This window comes from Nesoenas mayeri, assembly GCF_963082525.1.
Source record: "Nesoenas mayeri genome assembly, chromosome: 2".
NCBI classification, from domain to species: Eukaryota; Metazoa; Chordata; class Aves; order Columbiformes; family Columbidae; genus Nesoenas; species Nesoenas mayeri.
The window spans coordinates 136,719,274-136,740,855 of record NC_137543.1 but is presented as its reverse complement, the minus strand read 5'-3'; the positions used below and the strand labels follow the sequence as shown (position 1 = coordinate 136,740,855).

Sequence of the window (21,582 nt, the reverse complement as noted above, 5' to 3'; positions counted from 1 at the left end):
TGGTCTTGTAGAAGAAAAAGAAAATTATTGAGATTTCAAGATCAGCTTTAGTATATGGTAGACTCACTGGACTCCCATTGGTGGAAAGATGGAGCATATTTTGGTTTTGAGGATTCTTCTGTCCATGGACTAGGTGCCACTGCCTGCTTAGTGTGGCTGCTCTGAAGCTGGGTTGTCTGTGCTGTAAACTCTCTCTCTGCCATGTCTGGAGGATGAATAAGAAATGGCAGATTCCTGTTTGTGTCCATCATTACTTTCTTTTTTGTGTGTGTGATGATATCTACCACATCATGGAAAGCTACGGTACTTCAAATTCAGGGCTAAAGACAAATTATGAGAAGATGTATCTATTATATTTTTCCACTGCGTTGCATGTTTAGTGATCCTGTCAGCTCCAGATACACGGTCAGATTTTTCAAAAAGTTTGAATCTTTCTTTTTCCACCCAAGAAGCCTTTTCTTTCTGTAACTGTCAAGAACCTACTGCCTGCCAAATTATACATACATACTTGTGAAGTGACAGAACCTCAGATTCTAGGGCTCCATGATTCCTTTCAGGATATCAGAGCTTCAAGGTTTTGGTTGGCCTATGGAGACATACCAGCCTATCAGCACTCTCCCATTTAATGTTTTCACTGTCTAAATTTTACACTGAGAGGCTATATTCTCGAAGATTTGCAAGCTGTTTGTGACAGAAATCAGTCAGCCTGATCTCTGAGGTGGAATTGTATGTATCTTTTTTTTTTAATAGCATGCTTCCAAGGAAAGGTCAGAAAGCTAGATTTCATTTAAATAAAAAAAATAGGGTATTTTAACTTTTGAACCAGGAGGAAATACACAGCATTGACAGGCAGCAGGAATGAAAGATTTATATACAACACTCTCCCTGCTTTTTGATTATTTTTGTAGACATTGTTTTTCTCTTCTGTTCTTAAATCTTCATCTTCCCCTTTAAAAACTTATCCCTGTTCTCCCTGTTCTCCTACATTCTAATGCAAGACATAAATCTTTGTATACTTACCTGCTTGCTTATTCATCTTTCTGTGTAGCTAGGTTTCCTAATTGCCACTATTGCTACAGGGAGAATGGGGAAATTCTGGACAACTTTTTTTTGCTTTGTTTTGTGAGTGTTTTGTTTGTTTGTTTTTTGTAGAGATGAAGTATCTCTTCAGACTCCTTCAAAGTTTCTTCCAGCATGATGCCTGAGTTACACCTTTCATCAAGAGATTAGTCTCCCAGTTCTATAAATCTAGCTTGTCTGTGTTAGAAACTCAGTTGTATTCAGGCTCTGTGTGGATGTACTATACACACAGACCCTTTTGGAAATCTGAACTGTTTGTCTGTTGTTGAAAGATCAAAGTGTTCAGCCATTTCTGAGTAGCGGTTCTCTGAATATGGGTAACAAGCTGTGGCAAGACTTGATATAAAACCTTAAAGTAGATCCTTCTTTTGTGAGTGGTACCAGAAAAATCACAAAGAAAACTCCACAGCAAAGCTCCATCCAAACCTCTTCACCAAGCACTGTCATCTCTGGCACTGTGAAGAGTGATGTGAAGTGATTCTCCACCACAGAGTTGCTTTGCAAGAGCACTAGTGATATATTTAACTACTTGGAGTTAACCTCAGAGTGCATGTACTTGTAAGCTGTCACTCAGAAAGAAAGGTTACGTTCCGGCTGATGAAGTTCTTTGAAATACTAATTTTGTGTGCATTCGGTTCTCCTTACTTACCCTTCGGGTTTTTAAAAATTGTATCTCCTAGCTGAGTTAAAAATGAAATGGGGCAGTGCTGTGTGTGCTGAGCGTGCAGGAGAGTGGGACTTGAGCACAGAGGAAAAAATTAACCGATCTTAAGGCAGTATCTGTACATGTTGAGTGAATTTGCACATAGTCTAAACTTCTCAGACAATGCTTATTGAGATAAATACTCTCTTTTATGTAGAAATTATCCAGGAGGAACAAATAAGTGGAAGAATTCCCAGATGAAATTCTTTAGTTTCTGTTAAGGAGCAGGTCAAATGGATAATGGCTTTAGTTGCGAATCTCTGATAATTTAGCCTGCAGGGAAATGTTATTAAATATATTAAATAAGTTCTCCAAGATGAGTAATGCATATTGATTGCCAGTTGTTTGTGAAGGCTCTTTGCTATTATGCAGAATTGTGACTGGAAAACTTTGGTTTGGTTTAAGGTCAAATGAATTAAACTCTAGGCTTTATAGTCCCCAGTTTAAACCAGTTATAGGCCAGAAACTGCTGCATATTGTCTGTTCGCATTAGTTATTATGGTGCTTGTTTGTAAATGGGGAAGTTTAGTACTTAAACTAAGCCTGCTGTTATATTCAGGTTGGCAATTAGGGTAGATACTTTGGAGAAAGTATCTCATAAACAGGAAGAAGCTTTAATGCTCGTGCTTCAAGGGAGGACAATCCCATATGCTTGTAAAATCCTCCAAAGAGGACTTAGAATATCTGTGATTCACTTTATACGGGAAGATTTGGGCAGGTATCCATTCGGTAACTCATTATCACTTCACCTGAACTTCTTTCCAGCAGATTGCCAAACTGAGGCAGCAGCTTCAGCGCAGTAAGCAGAGTAGTCGTCACAGTAAAGAGAAAGAACGTCAGTCACCTCTCCATGGCAACCACATAGCAATCAGTCAGACTCAGGTAAGTAGACAGTTGCTTGTATCAACAGCCTCCTACCTTATCAGGGTGGGGTGAATAGCCTGCTGTTTATTCCTGTATTTCTTCTGTTTGTTTTCTTACGTGGTACACTGTAATGCTTAACAACCTGATACCATTGCATCTTCACTGAAATTTATCTCATAGTCATCATATAATGAAAAAAGAATTGCAGCAGGATAGCAACTAAAATATATTAAAATGCTGTAAAAATTCTGAGCGTGGCCAGATAAGATGCCGTTTCCAGGAATACATACTTGCTTCCAAGACTAATTTTTGTGGTACACTTATCAAAAGTCCCTGCTTGCCTGGAAGGTATTTGCTTATCAGTTTCACAACCCAATTTCATCTGAGCTGGTTAAAAAAAGAAAAAAAGTACCAAGGGTGTAAACAGTCTGGATTGGCAGCCCAACAACTGATCAGTCTTTGAGCAGCAAGCAGAACACTAACTGGCTTGTTACAAACAGACCTGTAATTCACCTTACCGTGTATTCATCAGTAAAAGACAGCAATACTGTATCACCAGAGATTTGAGGGAAACTATCATTCCCTTGTCCCATCTTAGGAACCTTCCTGATACTGCACTTATTCGTCCGTTTGCCAGAGAGGCAATTTCCACATGATGTCAAGAAAAACAATATTGTGGTATTTACTTTCTAAGAAGAAAGTTATAATTCACCTTGAATTTAAATTCAGCTGAAATCAAAGATGTTTCTTTTCACAGTACGCCATCCTTGGTGACTAGGGGATCTGTTACACTGCAGGATAAAAGTTGTTTTCTTCATGGGTTTGTCTGGGTCATACCTGTTGGTGGTTACGGTAGTCCAGAATCATTGTCAATATAGGATCCTGTCTTGTAGCATGAGAGTTTGTGGTTGCAGTGCTGTGTTACAGTACAGTTGTTATAGCATATTTTGAGAGTTTCCATCGTACTAAGTGGAAAAAATTGCTATCATCATGAGCCTGTGCTTGTTCTAGACACTGTGACTTACTGTAAAACCTCAATCAGACATCATCTTTAGGATGCAGAATCTTAGATGCGTATTATGTTGATGACTGTGCTCATGTTCTGTACCAATGGGCATTGTGATGACAGGGCTTCTCTCCAGCCATCAGTCTATGGATTTGATATCCTCTGCTCTGAGAGGTTAAGCTCAGGCTCCCAGTCTGACGCCTTCTGTTTTCTGTTGTCTTGTTACGTAACCTACTTTTCAAAGTGATGTGTGAGTTTAGGCAAATTTTAATATAGCTAATCATTTTAACACTAGCCTGGCTAAGACAGTTTTTCACTTCAGGTCTTTTTCATGTTTTACCAGCTTAGAAAATTTCCCTTTGCTCAGAGTATATTGATATTCCTTCTGTTATAAAAATGCTGACGTATATCAAGAATAGCTTTGGACGAATTACCTGACCAAATTACTTGGCCATGAAACAGATTCTCGGCAGGATGCAATCAAGGATGCCTAATACAGTGTCTGTTCTAGCAAGTCAAATTGAAACCCAAGGGTGAGTTTTAAAGCTCAGGTGAGGTTCAGTCAATGACTTTGTGAGCCTTAAGCCACTTGCAGAAAACAGTTAATCTTGTAGCATTTGACAGTGCAGACATTGGAGTCCTGATTAAATGTAACCTACAGTGGATCCTTAACTTGGACCCCATGTTACAGGCAACTACTTGAACTCCTGAAATATTGGTTCTGTCATCCTATTTCCTGACTGCTTTTCAAAATAACTAGTGTTTTAGAACAGGTTGACCATGATGGCTGATCCTTTATGGTCCTTCTTCTGTTTGGTTAAAACCTAATCTTGTGATGAAGCCGTATGAGAAATTGATATTCTTCCTGAAACTCTTATGCCTCTGTAACAAAGGATCCCACTACACCAGGTATAGAAAAGGGTTTTGCTTTCCATCTTAAAGGAAGCTGTTGCAGGTACCTGTGCCACTCTTCATAGTCACAGTAAAACCCGTCTTTGGCACAGACTGAAATGTACCTGGGACATATGCTTTGAAGTTCTTTAGTACTTGGAGCTCACTTTGTCATGGCTTGTGCAACATTTTGATTTCTTGAGAAGGTGTTCTCTGATGAGGCCGGTGAAGTTCTCAGTTCTTGTCACCATTGTGGGAAGCCGTCCCGCAGGTAGCGTGTCAGAGTCAGAGAATGCCTCAACACAAGTGACATGCACCTTTGGAGCTGCATGTTGTGCAAGGTTCGTTTGTCAAGAACATTTTGTCTTAAGCATCCTGTGATTCTGTGAACAAGAGGAAAACACTGCTCATGGCTGGCATGGTAGGTGCATCTGTGCTTTGTAGCTGCTGCCAAGGTAAAGCTTCTGAGCTTGACTGTGCAACATGTGTGTGCACTCTTGTGAATGGTTCCTGTTGGTAACAGAGCTTCACCCCAACAGTTTTTTCTGAAAACCAGACCTGTATTTATTTCCATGCTTGATTCTTAAGCTCCAAATTATTTCTTTTAAGACCTTTGATACAAAGTTCTGAAAAGCTATGTACTAATGAAAGTAAAGGTTCAGAATGGATGCCTTATTTTTTTGTTCACTAAAGCCAACCAAAAGAGAATAAAAGTGCATTAAGCGAATATTTCAGTTGAGTGGTTAAGCTGTAGGAATGCTGGGAAATGCCTTTTGGATCCCAGTTAAACCATCAGCATCAGCACCCTGTGTATTCCCCCTGCCCCACTGGGTGTGCTGTAGGAAAGTACATATACCTGCCTACTTACTGATAAGTGAAGTAGTAGAATGCTTTATTATAGAAAACTTTGAGTTAAGTAGAGGTGATTTTAGTGGCTTTTGATTTATGCAAGCATTTATTTTTATTTATGTTTGCCATCTAGAAGATGATCTTTACTTGGCAAAATTAATACACATCTTCTTACTTTTCAGTTTTTTTAGCACTGATCTCAGACTCCTGTCTTTATGCTGTTTTCCAACTTCAAATCATGTTGTTCTCTATTTTCTAGGCTTCTATTTCCAGATCAGTCCCTATGCCGTTGTCAAACATTTCAGTGCCAAAATCAACTGTTTCACGTGTGCCGTGTAATGTAGAAGGAATAAGCCCCGAACTGGAAAAAGTATTCATTAAGGAAAACAGTGGAAAAGAAGAAGTATCCAAGGTAAACTTATATTAACATGTTTATGGTTGTTTTTCCTTTGTAATTTATAAACACATGGGAAACCTTCCCTGTGAAAAACCCTCCTTGTGGCTGAAATTGCAAGTAATTTACTTCAAAGAACTGTTTATTTGAAAATTTTGCATCAGTGGTTTAGGGTGGGTGGTTTTTATTTCTTAAGGGCTTCTGGCCAAACATGTTTAGAATGCACTTTCTGTAGAGAACTTGAAAATTGTGCAAAATGCAAGTACTTGAAAATTTAGATACTTCAGACTACAGTAGTAAGTAATTGGAGATCAGGAGAGTAGTTTATTTTCTCCATTTTGCATCCTTTTTCTTAGGCAAAACTTAAGTTTTCTGTGCTATGCTCTGCTTTTTGGTTTTAATGCTTTTCTTCCATAAACTGAATGTGAATGGTTTTACTTCCATGAAACCGCTGTGATCTGTCTTGGGAGATCTCTGTATGGGAAATACTGACAAACAGCTTTCCTTGTGTGGGAGAACTGGAGCAGTGGAATTGTCATTGGAGAGTACTGGAGTACTTAGATGACATTTAAAATGGGAAATCTTTGGTTTACAGCCACTGTTTCCTAAATAGTCAATGAAAATTTTCTGTTGTGGGATAAACTACTCTGTTTTTTCTAATCTTCTCGAAGATGTAGGCTTTGTTTTGTATGTGTTTTATTTTTTTCTTTTTGTGAATGGTCATGTAAAAGCAATTCAACGCACAAGTCAAGCTATAAAACTTGAATCAGAGGTTTAAGATTTCAAAACCTGATATTTTTAGTTCTTCATTTGGGCAGTAAACTTCAAAAGCTTTTGAATAGTCTTGCCTTCTCCGGAGACTTAGTTGTGTGGACAAAGCAGCCTTAAGAATGAAATACTGTAGTTGTAGATGTTTTATGCTAACTTTGCTTTCCTGAGGCTGTCTCATCCCTTTAGAAAGGGGGTGTGTTGTAACAGGGAAATAAAGAAAATAACATGCAAACTGAAATAGACAGCCCAAGTCAATAAACCTTATGGCACCATCTCCAAAGAGATTATAAAAACGTATGTATTACAGTGCCACCGTTAGTGCTGCTATGGCTGGAGTTGTAATCTCCGATGGTTAGAGAACATGTCATTTGTTTATCAGACAAATCATCTTCATAAATGTTGTCCTTGGGCTTTAACAGCTTCTTACTTGGGATGCAGAACTCGGTCTTGTAAGTTACTCAATGTTCTGGCTCTGGTCCAGCCGAACAGTTAAGCACATACTTAAGTGCATTGTTGGACTGGGGCCAGAGATGCTCAGCAGTTTACGCAACCAAGGCAATAGCGAACCCTTCCTCCAAACATGTAGCTGCGAAGAGTCTTCAGACACAAAAGAAAGTCATAAATTAGACGTTGCCCTCGAAGTCACGTCGGTCTTTGTGGGCAGAGGATTGTTTCCTGCTATGTAACTGTTTGTTGCTGTGAAGTCTGGTCTAATGGGACCTAAAGCGGGACTCCTAGCGCTCTCCTTGAGCCTGCTGGATCTCCTGGCTCACTTACGGAAGATAACAGGAGTAATTTACTCCATCTTACTGCTGGTGAACTTTCTCCTAATACAACAATTTTGCGTATTTTTAGCCTGGGGGAATTGGGGCAGCTAGGGTAAAGGTTAGGAATTACTGAACGAAAGATAAACCATAGGAAATAAAACTTCATTAGATTCACTGCTTGCGAAACAATTTCTTTTTCTTTCAGTTTTCTACCATTCATTCATGGTGTAACATTCTGTGTTTTTAGAAAGTATTTTAAAATAGCTATTTTAGTTGGTTGCGTTGGGTGATGTGTGAAGGCTTCATTATTCTGTAGACTGGCTTGTAAGTTTGATGTGCTTCTGGGTTTTCAGCGGGTTTCTTTCAACCTGTTGCCATGTTTACTTCACAGTTTTAACAGTGTATGTTCAAATCTTAATTTTCATATGAATAGATCTGTCCAGCTGCATGAAACACTTTGTGCCCTATTGTGAAGCTGTATTCATTTGGCAGGAAAGAATTGGGGAATAGCATACAACCTGCTAAAAACACTGAGAAGGAATATTACCTATATTATAGGTGCTGCTCACTATTATTATTATCCCAAAATTTAGGTGCTATATTAATAGCTTTTTGATTTCTTCCATGTCAGTTTGATAACCACATTTGGACTGTTGCAAATAAAATAAAATGCATTTTAGTTCTCTTAACTTCTAGAATTTTAGTATAGTGTTCTCAAATGTTTTTCTATTAGTCTCTCATCTCTTCAGTATAAACTTGGTTTTGTTTTTTTATTTTTGGTTTTAACAAACTGTTTCTTAGTTCATATATTGAAATCAGACTAGGTCATCCGTAGCATAAAAATATGGTTAAACAGTTTTATGGATATTACTTGAATTACTTTTTTAATTTAGCTCACAGTTAAGATTGTTACCCAATGAAAGTTTCCTCCCAGTTTCATGCTTCCCTGCTTACTCTTCAGATACACAGATTGATTTATTTTTTTAGACTTTTTTTTGGTTTTGTAGTGTCTGATGTTACATACTCTGTTTTCCCTTTTGCTGATTTCAGTTTTTGTAATCCTACTTCTTGAATTGTTTGGAATATGTCTTCTCTCTTCTTGGAAACACTCTGCCTTTTTTAACATAGTATTGTAATCATAATAGAAGTTGTACTTCTAAAAGTACAATTACTTAGTAAAAACTATTGTAGACATTAGTCTTGTTATTCTTGTGTTTCACAAAGCTAGTTGATGATACAGTAATGTTGTGTCATTACCTTTTAATAATAGGACAATAAACTTTAGAGGGATTACATTGTAAGCAGTCAGAACATTCTGAATATTTCATTCCTTTCACTTTAGCCATCAGTGCTTATATTTTTTCTTGCTTAGGTGGCTGACGGTGTTTTTTCTTTCATAAAACTAAGTTAAAGTCGGCTTTTTTGAGTCAATTTTTAATCACCTCTTTCTCCTCAGATTTATTAATAAACTTTAATTTATTTTCCAATGCATTTATTCAAAGATCCTTGGTACATTTTCCTTCCTGTTGTATAACTTGTTGAGTAGCCTTCCAGGCAATCATGATTTTTGCCTCTGCTCCCACTATAACTTGTAAGAGGGAATCAGCTTTTTGTGAGGTTGTGATGGGCTTTTGTTCTTTCTCCTGTTGTGACTCCACAACACAAACATTGGAGAGTTTGGGACAGTAAGATGGTGGACTTGCTGTAGGGAGTGGGTGATAAGAAGTTCCCTCTTACAGAATACATTGCAAAAATAATGAAAAGTGCCCTGTTGCAGGACACGGACACATTCATAGGCCTCCTATTAGGGAAAAAATATTACTGGAGCTATCTTTCAAGTATACAGAAGTAATTTGAAATTAAGCAATTCTGATGGACTATAACACAATATAAGAAAAATTATGAATGTGTCTCTTACTTGACTCATAAAGCTTCTGGAAATAGATAGCAAGATGGTTTTATATACCTATTGGAAAACTTAATCCTGTAATAAAAGGACTTTTTTTTCTAATTTGTACAGATGCAGAGGATCCTTACTTAAATCTTCATACTCTTCATCTGAAAAGTCTGGTTTCTTGCAAGTGCTCCTTCCCAGGATACATTATTTTTTTGTGTTTGCATCTTATCTAATGCATTGGTGACTTATTTACGCTAGAAGGAAGCTCTTTCCTGTGCCTGCCTTTGTGTTCCAGTCTAGAGAACAATGTTCAAATCAAAAGCATTGAATGGTTTGATCTCAAGAAGTTGCTTTCCAAATAGATGTAAAGCTTATAAAGAACAGATTATGTTTAAGGCTCCCATTGGTATATTACATCACAGTAGCATTCCTAATGCTACTGAATAGGGTGTTCTTGGCTTTATCCAGTGAAAAATCGATACTGAAAACAATGTGGTCAGTTTTAAGTGTCTTGAGAAATGCATGCTGTTGTCAAATGAAGCATATCCATACCTTTGCAGGGAGTGAAGGGCAGTGTGTGACCGTGTCCGAAAGCACACTGTCCCATAGGGGTTGGTGGGTGTCCTGTCAGAATGCATTTGCCATAAGGTTAGTACATGACTGGACACTCTAGGAAAAAAACAAACCAAACCAAACAAAAACCCCCAAACAACCACAGTACATAAATGACTAGAAATTACTGCACTTTTCCATACATTGAGTGTTACGAAAACTAATAGCAGCTGTACCAAATTAGTTACACTATTTCTTGTATTCTAAGTTTTTTAGAATAGTTTAGGCATGACTCATGGAAAGTAACTTCTAAAGCTTTTTTTTATGTTAATCAAGTTTAATACATAAGGTTTTTAAAAAGTGGAATAGTTTTAGTTGATATTTTCATCAAGTTTTTTGCACTTGTCAAAACTTGGCTAGAATATTCAGGGAAAGATAAATACAGAAGCACAGAATCTGAAATATTTGCAGGCATTTTCTATGCCTTAAAAGTTATTTTACTTGGAAAGAATAATAAATATTTAGCTTTCTCTGCTTGTGTGTATATTTAGAGGCATATCTAAAAATATGGATAACTTTTTGTACCTCAAATTTTAATTCACTGGAGGCTAAAATATGTGATTTGGGATATACTTCATGACTACATCAGGCTGTGTTGTTCCTCCAGGTGTGGAAGAACGTGTGTGTTATCCTAAAGTCTTTGATTATGTGATCACTTAGTGGCTTTCCACCCCCCTCCTCCCTGGAATCCTTGCATTTCCTGTTATATAGAGCATAGTGTGTGCACTTAATGAGCACCTGTTTGGTTTTATTTCCTCTTCATAAGATAGGTGTTCTAATGCTCACTATTAAACCTTGCTTTGAAGTCAGAAATCTGAATTTCTTCCTTGGGTTTTTGCTTCTATATAATAGGAGAGTGTCTAAAATTTTGTTCTCTTTTTATCACACCTCTGTGTGAGAGGAAAGAGGATACTATCTATACTTCATGATGGAGAAACATAAATCCATCAAGCTTCTATTATGTAATGTGATTCTTCAGGTAACTCGGGATACTGCATGCTACTTTAGGAGTTTAAAGTGTAGCTCCCATAGTCGCTTTCTGCATCTGTGAATGTTGAAGAGTTGTGCAAATCAGTCCTGTACAGACTGGCCATCCGGAAGAGAGAGCATAAAAGAGGTTGGTTCAGATGACTTCCTAGCATCACATAGAATTTTTCTGGCAGAGACAGAAATAAAAATGCTGTTCTGCATTGTAGTTATGTTAATTATGAGACTGTTTTCTTTCTACAGCTTCAGTCTTGTTTTCTACCTCTCTTTTGCCTGTGTAACAGATGATATAATGCTTCGGGTCTGTCTTGGGCAGGGGATGAGTCATGGCCTGTTGGGGTGATGGGAATAGCAACACGTAGTCATGTTGTAACGCATATGCAGTATGAACTGAGCTGTTGAACAGACCACACAACGGTGTCCAAACATCAGCATTTGATGTAACAGCTCTAGTGTTCTCTTTATAGTGTGTTTCTTTGCTCTTAATTGAAATGTGAAATCGTATTAACTGGACAGCTCATAAGAAGAAAAAGATCATCTTGCTTTGCTGTGTCTGCCTCTTTGTATAGTACGAGGTGATTTTCTGGACACACTACTGCTGAAAAGGGGAGAATGCGATACTCAGCCAATAGGTTTCATGCCCTCGTTGCTAGCAAGAGAGTTTTGGGTTGCATTTTAGGCTCTGGAACAGGCTGTTATAATTTTGGAATGTATGAAGAAGAGTAAAGCAATAAAATAAGAAAAAAATGTTCACTTGAAGTCAGAAGGGAAAATACATCATTTTTTTTTGTAGCTAGGACATTTAAGCTTGAATACAATCCTCACTAAAGTGAGGATAAAAATGATATGTAAGTTATGCAAGCATTTCTTCCCCTTCACTTTTAAGCAGAACTGTGATTCTCATTTCATTTCTTACATTGAAAGCAGCACTGTCTTTATGATAAAACTAATTTTCCACTGGGAAAGACAAGTAGAGTGTGCCAATGTACTGCTGTGAACATGTCTGTGCAGTGTATTGCAGAATTGGACGCAGCATCACCCAGGTCAGTGCCAACTGGGCTGATAGGAGCAGGCAGTGCATCCCAGCTTTGGTTCAAGACAAGGCTTGTGAACCTAGGATAAGCCTGTGCATCATCTGTGAAGTTGCCATTTTGTCAGAGGTCATCTATAGAAGTGAAGGATGGAATGTGGAGGTGTGCTAGGGCATTATGACTTGCTAGCAAAACTTGGATGGTTTCATTTGTAATTGTAATTCAGGTGGTGGTTGTGGCACTGGTATGCCATTGCATTTGACATTTTCTACTTTCCTTTTTATCCAAATGTGATCTCTGTCAGGATACTTGCTTTTCCCTCATAACAACAGTGACCTTTATTGAAAATGGTGTTACTAAGTATAATTAGAGATCTATTTGTTGGGGAGGTTTTCTTTTTTTTAAGCTATCATAAAACATATAAAACCATAATACTAGCATGTGTTGAATTGTATTCTGGTGTTAACTTTGCGTTAAGAGGATGCAGTTGTCTTGGAATATCTGCATGTTGTCTCAGGCTTCAGAATAATTAAATTTATATTGTGTCCATTGTACATTGCATTATTTGCTTGTGTAAAAGTTGTTCTTTCAAAAACTGCTTGCTTCACTACTTCTGTTATGAGTGCTACAGGCTGCCATTGCCTAGGAGTTTGATCTTTTCTCTGTAACCTGACTTGCTTGTTTTTCTTGCAGCCTCTAGATATCCCTGATGGTCGAAGGGCCCCGTTACCTGCTCACTATCGTAGCAGTAGCACACGGAGCATTGACACACAGACTCCATCTGTCCAGGAGCGCAGCAGCAGCTGCAGCAGTCATTCACCATGTGTTTCTCCCTTTTGCCCTCCTGAGTCTCAGGATGGGAGCCCTTGCTCTACAGAAGATTTGCTCTATGACCGTGATAAAGGTGAGAGTAGAATGGCCCGCATTTACCTATGGGAGGCATGTGATGTCCTGCTTTTACAACTACCTTCATTTTACTCATTACATCAGTTTTTTGTTTTTGTTTGATTGTTGTGGAGGGCTTGAGGATTTATCTTAAAATTGGTTTTGTTTGTTTACATATCTTTTTCCCTCTTGTTTGTGAAACTTCACAAACATCTTCCATAAATACGTCAGAGGAGCACAGCAAACAGTCTTCACTATTTATGAAGATTCTAATGTGAAATATTCAGACTGTATCATGTTTATGTTTAAAAAAGGTTTCAAGAAGGTTTCTGGTAGACAATGTATTCATCATGGGTGAGTTACTTGCTGGTCAGAATGGTGATGATGAAGTTTTGGCTGCTTTTAAAAGTACTCTGCTTCAGAACTCTTACATTGCACTTGAAGCTGTTTGGTGAGGAGCTCAGAGTTTGAACAATCTGATGGAAAGTAATTACTTGTCTGTGTATATTTTATAACAACCCCAAATTTCTGAATAATTTATGTGTTTATATGTCAATATCCTGCCTTTTTTTTTTTTTTTTTTCATTTGTAAAATGTCACTTGGTTTTGTAGAAGGAGTAATCTGGAGTTTCAGTGATTAGGAATTACTGACAGTACATGTAGTATGAAAATATAGGCACCAGTGTAAAAAGACTTATTTTTTTGGACAGCTGTTTACTAACGAAATTATTCTTGGGCTTCTGGTCAGCTGGCTGGAAAGACAGACTTTAGTTTGGAGGGATACAGGGTTTGGGTAAAACGTGCAAGCTAAGACTAGTAAGTTTCACAGAGGAAATGAAAAAAGATTTTGTTTAGATTTATTAATGAGCTGAAGACAGCAGTATTTTGAGGTTATAAGTGAGCATAAGCTTTTTCTGTAAATAGTCTGTTTAATAATTAATAAAATAATTTGGGAATAAGATTGGGGAAGGCAGTGGGAGAAGTACTAGCTTTCCTTGGTTTCTGAAAAGTATTGCTTTCCCATCTTGGATTCAAAAGGAAGTAGCGGAAAACAAACCCACCTGCCCAAATTCTGAACTGGAGGTGGATGTGGCCATGTGTGTGAGTTAACCACATCAAAGTAAAAGACTTAGCCCAACGTGATGTTTGGCCATGCTCCAAAAATAACAGATATATGTATTAGCTCCCTCCACCCTGCTTTTCTTGTATTAAAAGTATGCGTATGAACTGTAATGTTTTGTCAATGCTCAATCACTATAGAGACGTCCAGTAAAGTTCTAGCACACAGGGAAGCATCTTGATGGGTAAATTTGTTCACACATGTCCTGGTAACAAATATCAGTTTAAAAATGAGGAAATTAAAAGAATACTTCCTTCTGCAATTAGTCCTCAATTTTCAGTTGTATTTTATTTGCAGTATCGAGTGAAGACAGTTTGAAATAGTGCATCTAACCTTAATGCTTTTCAAAGATGTCATCTTGTCTTGGATTTTTTTAAGCAGCTAATTGGAGTAAAATTTTTTGCTGAACTTCCCAACGAGTAGGTACTTATTTGTGGATTTTGGTTTTAAGACTGGCTTTAATGCTAAGTTTGTATCAAAAGTCTGCTTTAGTAGTAGTATCTAGGTGACAGCTTTGTGAAGTTAATATAATTGCATTTTTAAATTACTCTAAGTTAGATACTTAATACTGTGCTTATGAAAGAGAAAAGCTTGTGCTCCTCATCACAACTTTGTTGTTTAAGGACAAGATACAAACTAGAAAAATGTGTAGCAGTTTTTTGGCAGAAAGTAATTTCTTCAGAGGTTTTAAAAGTATAGTCAAAAAGGGACCTTTTATGCTCCGAGCATTAAGATCCCATAGGCCAGTTGTTCTGAATAAGAATGTTATCTTCAGATAGTTTAATTACAGATAAATGAGGGATATAGGTAGAAATTATAAGGGAATAGCAAGTTTTGAGAGACAGTTTATTAACATCTGTTGGGGATATAAACTACTTTATAAAACAAACTCACCAAGTTTTTGCACCTTATTTTTAAAGGTTTTTGTGATGCCGGAATAAAACCATCATGAGTTTGCGATGAGGCCTGTTAAGTTTTGAAAAATGCATTTATGTGTAACCAAAACAGAGACATTTTAAAGCCAAGTTATTTTTCTGCTACTTTCCTCAAGTTGAGGTTGTAGTTTCCTCTCTACAGGAATAACTTGATTTTACCATTACAAAAATATAATTGTCAGCTTTATGAATGCTCCTGAGTGTGTTGCTGAATAGGAAAGGAAGGTTAGTAGCCTGACTGAGAGACATGAGCAGTGAGAGGAGCCAGCGCTCTGTACAGACACAGCACTGCTTTACATTTCTAAAGCATCTTTTATTTCTTGTGCAAAGCTCTGCTTTGGCCTGAGGCCCTCACAGCTGCTCTTTGGACTCTATCAGCTGTTTGGTTTACATTTCTGCAAGAAGCTGCTAAATCTATTGAACTTTTCAAAAGAAAGTGGAAGCTAAGTTTCAGAAAAGGCCCACAATAGTGCTCTGAACGGAGCGGGGATACTCAATGGCGTAGATTGGAGCAGCGAGGGAAGGGTGAGGCAGAAGGTATTTTAATGGCACCTGGCTTTATGATTTTGTTTTCAAATATCAGCCTATTGCAAAGTAAGTTACTGCCTTGCTGCATTACAGCTACCAGTTTCACTAGATCTGTTTTATGATACTCTGGTCCATGAAACTATAAATCAGAGTGCTGCGTAACATACTTAGCAGCAGTGACAGAAGTAAAGTTCATAAGCATCCTAAGGTATAAACAGATTGAATTTGTTGGGTTTTTTTCTTACAAAAACAGAGAGCATAACCTGTTTTTCAGGGATTTTGATTTGGGTGCTTTTGTGTAGCTTTGTGTATTCCTGCTGTTGCTAGCAGGCTGTTACAAGCAACATGTTCATGAAGATGAACTGAAGATACTTTTTAACTTCTGGGCATCTGATTAATAGGTTTTAAAATGAAAATAGTATATGAACTCTTTGGATAGTCATAAGAAACAAAGGCATTTTTGAACCCATCAAAACAAATCCCAAGGTTCACTGGAAAAAATTCCTGTTTCCTTTAAGTTTTGTAACTCAAAACATTTCTTTACAGATTCTTTCTTAGTTTGCCTCTTTGCTTGCTGTAATATATGCAAACTAAAACTTGTGGTATTAGGTCTTCTGGTTAAAATAGTACTTTTAGTGTTCAGTTACAGCCTTACTCCAGATAACAGAATATATCCATTTTGAATATTTATATTTAGAAATTATGTGTAATAAGGCTCCATATTGTCTGCTATGCGCTTATGGTAACAAAACACACTTTAAGGGTTGCATCTGTTAATCTTCAGTCGTTGTCATCTTAATGAAATTGAGTGAGTTGGTCGGGACGTGCCAGCTGAGCACACCCTGCTGGTGGAAGCCTGGCAGATGCAGACGTGTCCTCTGATGGGAAGGCTCATGCATTGCAGCCTCCAAGAAAGTAAAATAAAAAACAAGTGTAAATAGCTTGGTTTGAGAATACACACTTGCAGCATCATTAAGGATCAATAATGTGACAGTTTAGCACTTAAAGAGTTTACAGGATACACAAGCGGAGACTGGCTTAAGCTGTACATTCCACCTTTCACCACTTCAGCTGGTGGCCTGTTTTCCCAGTGCCCTTCCGCTCTCTCACGGCTGCCGTACGCGTAGGGCTGACACTGAGCTCAGATGTGGGAGCCTCCTAATAACCACACGTATTTTCAAATAGTAGTGTGGGGGGTGCTTGCTCAAAGTGAAAAGCTAGCAACTTAGTAAGCTTTAAAAGCAGAGAGGGTGAAGAGAGAAACAGAATGGTTGAATTATAAAATATATATATATATATATTTATTTTTTTACTTGTTTAACAGCTGTCTCATATAGAAAGTTTCAGCCAGACAGTGCTAAATAAACTGAAAACTTGATTGAAAATTGAACTGGCTGGACAAGGCTCTCCATCTTCCAAGAACTGACTGAACTTTGAATTTGGTTCGATTCTTTCCTTGGATGTACTTCTGCAGTTTTCCACTATTTGGTGGAATGAACAGTAGCGCATTTTATTTCTCTGAGTTTTTAAATAGAAACTTGGATCTTCTATTTTAAATATTAGAAGGAGGAAACAAACTGTCTGGGTTCTCTTAATGATTTCTGTGTTTGGAATGAGCTGTGTGGGCCAACAGTGGAAAGATGCCAATAGGACCATCATGCTCCCAGCTTGGCAAATATCCGTATTGTCTCTAAGCTTTTCCAGCCTTCATACAGTTAACACCTAAAATTCTGTAAATAGAAGTTCTGTGTTCACTCTACAGCAGGAAAGAGCTGAATAATCAATACCCTACTGAGGTTCACTTCAACTGTTTTTTTCCTCATCTTTTTCATAGTAAATCTCTGAATGGAAGTGTGACATTTGAGTTGATTTGTGTCTTGTTGCAAGAGGAAGCAGAGATGTTTCAAAACCTCTAATGATTAGCCTTTGTATTTGAGTCATGGTTATACAAATGTTTATGTAGTTACTGTTTGCAAGCTGTTAAAGACAACCTTATGTGCTTCGGTGCATCTAGACCACAGTGCTTGAAGCTCTGGTTGGTTTTCCACTGTTGCTGAGAAGGCAGACATGAACAACAGCAGAATAAACAAAGGTATCTGAGTTTAAAATGGCGGAGGACCCCACATCAGTGGAAAGATTTGAAAGGAGCTAAAGCAAGAACAGTTATTTCTCTTCAAATTATGTGTGTTTGTAAGTTGGGGGATCCTCTTTAACCTTGTCACTTTATTTATTTTATTTTTTTTTTTAATTGTAAGCCCAAGCAGAGAATAGGAAGCCACTAATCCAAGCCTGAGATAGGTGTTGGTCTTTGAAAAGGTAGAAACCACTGCAGAAAACTAGTTTTCTGTAATTATTTTTGTACCTATGTTGTTTCCTTAATGCATTAAATATCATGTTGTCAAGATTAGTGTTTAAAGTCCTTTCGTAGTGTTAATTTTTCAAACTGTTGTGCTTCTATCATTACTGGAGTGCAGTCTCATCTCTTGCATTTTCCAAGAAGTAGAAAGAAATCGGCCTTTTGTTCTTGATCTTCACACCTTCAGTTCTAAGCATGTCTGGTAGTAACTTGTAAAACACATGCAAACAGATACGGCTGTGAAGAATACTTAGAGCATATAGTTAGTTGTGAAGAGAGAATTGACTTGTGGAAATTTTATTTTGGATGCAAAAATGACTTCACAATTGTGAAGCAAATAATGTAGCACATTGTAATGTTGAGATATCAGTACCTGTGTTAGAAGTGTGCTTTGTTTCTTTACAACTTTTGAGCTATTCATGAGACTAAGGTCAACATTCCAGTGAATAACTACATTTTAAAATAAGATACATGCTGTATACACACATTTTCAGTAACTGTGTTTATACAGTGAAAAGGCGTATTATCATTACCACTCATAATTATTCTGCATGTGTTATGCATATTACCTTGTTCATTTATGGGTTTTGAAATACATAATAAAGAATGTATTTGTTTCCAGGATCCCAGCTCTGCTTTGTTCTGATTACAGTGTTCTGGATAAAAATATCCTTCTGTTATGTTTTGTTATATGATAGATTACTGCTGCGCTGAAGCTTTTATTCAGAAGAAATGTGCTATACAAGGGTGTTAGAAATAGCCTGCACTAAAGGAAGCATTGTGGTAGAAGCAAACCAGCATGGTGGCTAAATCATGAAAAAAGGCATCTTGTTTGGAAATCGAATTTAATTTAAAAGCACTCTCAATCTCTAGTAATATAACTGCTTTAAATTTTCAGACAGTGGGAGTAGCTCACCGTTGCCCAAGTATGCCTCATCTCCCAAACCAAACAACAGCTACATGTTCAAACGAGAGCCCCCAGAGGGATGTGAGCGAGTGAAGGTCTTTGAGGAAATGTCGTAAGTAATGCCTTTTATATCAGCTGGTATCTGCAAAGCAGTAAACCTGTTTACTGAAGCCTATTCAACTGCAGATGAATAAACTATTCCAGCTGATGAGTTTTTCAGGAGCAAACTATTCTTAGAGTTTGTACAGAAGAGAAGTTGAAGTGTTCATGTTGGTTTGAAGAGGAAATGGAGTCTTTTATGCTTGAACTCTTTTTGTGCATTTATAAAAGGGAACAAAAATCCAAGCAGAAAAGATAAGGTACATTTAATTTCCTAAGCATTTGTAAAACTCTTCCCATATGTTTTTTATTACCTTGAAATGTTCATGGCTTAAAACAAAACCTCTCCTTGTCATAATCATTTGTCAGTTTCGAGTATAGGTTATGTTTTGATACGTATAAAACACATGGAATGGTGTGAAACCCATGTGAAGTGTTTTCAGACAGTAGTACACTTATGGCATAGACTTTGCTCAATATTTTTGCTGAGCAATAAGTTGGAAATTAAACTTTTGGACGTCGTGTCTTTTTCCCATAGACCCAGCAGCATTGGAGCACATGCTGTCAAGGTTACATGCTTAGCTCCTGTGGATGAGAGACTTAAGGAGGGCACATTTCTTGTGCTAACAGCATTTATTGCCTGCTAGATGGTGAAGGAACAATATTGGGTTGTGGAGGAAGCCTCCAGACAAATTACATATGGGAAAGGAGAAGTCTGTTTCATGGAGGTTCTCAAAGGGATTTAATATAACTGAATGTGGTGTTGCTGCGTTGTTTTTATTGAAGAAGAGTTTGTGCCATTCTAAATTCCCGTGGCATTTTTTCCATGTGCATTTGTACTGCAGACTTTTCTTGATGGAAGTTGCATGTTTATCCAGTAACTATCAAGTAATTTTTCTGACGGCACTGTTTTTGATGCTGTGGATCAGTTAGCTGACTACCAATATGGAAGATGTTTGCCCCTCCGTCCAGTTAATCCCATTCCTTGCCATTCACATTTTAGCAATGTGTAGAACCACAAAGTTCATGATGTATAAAACATCTTGGTTGCCCGGGTATATAATCTTTTTTCTTGTCTGTAGGTCTCGTCAGCCTGTCTCAGCCCCTCTCTTTTCATGTCCTGACAAAAACAAGGTTAATTTCATCCCAACCGGATCAGCTTTCTGTCCTGTAAAACTTCTGGGCCCTCTCCTTCCCGCTTCAGACCTGACGCTGAAGAACTCTCCAAACTCTGGTCAAAGCACAGCTTTGAGCACCCTGACTGTTGAGCAGCTTTCGTCTCGGGTCTCTATCTCCTCTCTGTCAGATGACACCAGCACAATGGACTCCACAGAGGTCCTGGTACAGCAACCGTCCCAACAGCAGCAGCTGCTTCTGCAAGAAATTCAGACTGAAGACAATTCGTCTCCTCAGAGCTACGTGTTAATCTAGACCAAGGTGGAGCAGGCCTCTGCCCTGAAATAAGGATTGAGGAGGTGACAGTCCAGATACATCTGCATGAGGTGGCAACCTTTCAGAACAACATGGAATACTTAGCAGCGTTCAGAAAAATATCTCAGCACTGTTCTTGGCAGGGACAGAATTCATGTTCAGCATTTTTTGTGAGGAAGCAGTAATGCCTGCAGAATCCATATATCATTAAGCATTTTAAGTGGAGACTATGCATTTCATAGTGCGTTTGACCAGATTAGTACTGTGTCCTGTGTTCTGTTTCAAATTCTACAGTATAAATAAGCTCTCTCTCTATATATATATAAAAAAAAAAAAGTTGCCTGTCTGAATAGAAGATGTCTTGCTGTGTTGTGTCCTATGGAAAATACTGTACTTCAGGATTATGTTTACAATTGATCCAGGTGTTTCTGTTTCTAACTTCTGTAATACACACAATGCAAAAAAGAAAAAAAAAAGGCCACAACAGTTGCACAGTGCCCACCCTATGGCCTAGCTTCAGGTACTTCTCTCGAAGTGTAAACTCAGGTAACTTGGAATGTATATCATATTGGGATTATAAAATATTTTACAGCTACAAAGCTAAAGAGGGAACATCACTCTTTTGCCTTTCCTTATTTTATGCATTAATATTTCCTCATTACATTCCACTTTCTTGGAATAAGTGCATTCAGATCCAGGTGAGCGATGACCCTGGACGTGGGTGAACATGAGGAGAACCAGCAAATCTGTGATGTATATCACTTTGTCATGTGCTTACAAGTAAAACAACTGTTGCATTTACTGTCATTTCTATATATGTAAAAATGTGGCATTTAAGGGTTTCAGGTGTTGCTCAGTTGATGACTGTTAAACTGTTGCAAATAAAGTGTTCAGTACTAGGCTGTACATGAGAAACATTCCACGTTGTGTGAGAGGATTTTGAAAGACAAGAATGTTTTTGTTCAAGGACAGAAATTCTTTCAGGTTTCACAGGGGGGTGTCGGGGATTTCCTCTCATGTTTTTGTTGGCAGTTAAGAATGTGAAATGCTACTGTTACCGTCTAAAAGTCAAATTAATGTTTAGTTTCTCTTTTGGAAATGTTAATTCGTTTGCTGGTTGGAAATAGGTTTTCAGATTTTGTCAAGCAGTGTTAGAGGAGCAGCATTTTATTTATGTAGTAAGTAATTGTGTTTGGATTTAAGTCCAAAAGTAGCAAGTAGGTGTTCTAAAAAAAGGGGTAGGGAAAACAATAGTTTTAAGTTCGTGTTACTTAAAGCTTCTCCCATAAACTTTCAGTTACTTAAGTTGTGTGTGTAAAAGTGTGTTTTCCCCCCTCCTTATGTGTGAATAAAAACCAATCCTTGTAAAATAATCCTGGTTTTGCAGGCTGGAGACTTTCTCAAAATAGTACACGGCAAGAACGCGTCAGTGGTGCTCCTCTATTGTACTGGAACAAGAGGAGCGTTGC

At 37.8% G+C, this 21,582-nt stretch overlaps 1 protein-coding gene across 4 annotated transcripts in view; it reads left to right on the top strand.

The window, feature by feature from the left end:
* The window catches only part of GLCCI1 (glucocorticoid induced 1), a gene marked incomplete at its 3' end in the record, with an annotated part of 53,562 nt that extends 33,449 nt beyond the window's left edge, over positions 1-20,113 (top strand). Inside the window, exons 4-8 of one of the 4 annotated variants that reach the window (XM_080339171.1) lie at positions 2,552-2,665; positions 5,653-5,805; positions 12,546-12,756; positions 18,575-18,695; positions 19,765-20,113. In XM_080339171.1, coding sequence (XP_080195297.1) covers positions 2,552-2,665; positions 5,653-5,805; positions 12,546-12,756; positions 18,575-18,695; positions 19,765-20,113 — 948 coding nt within the window. Of the gene's footprint in view, positions 1-2,548; positions 2,666-5,652; positions 5,806-12,545; positions 12,757-18,574; positions 18,696-19,764 lie in introns of all 4 variants that reach the window. The other 3 variants (XM_080339172.1, XM_080339173.1, XM_080339174.1) reach the window with 3 other exon arrangements.
* Positions 20,114-21,582: the final 1,469 nt, after the last annotated feature.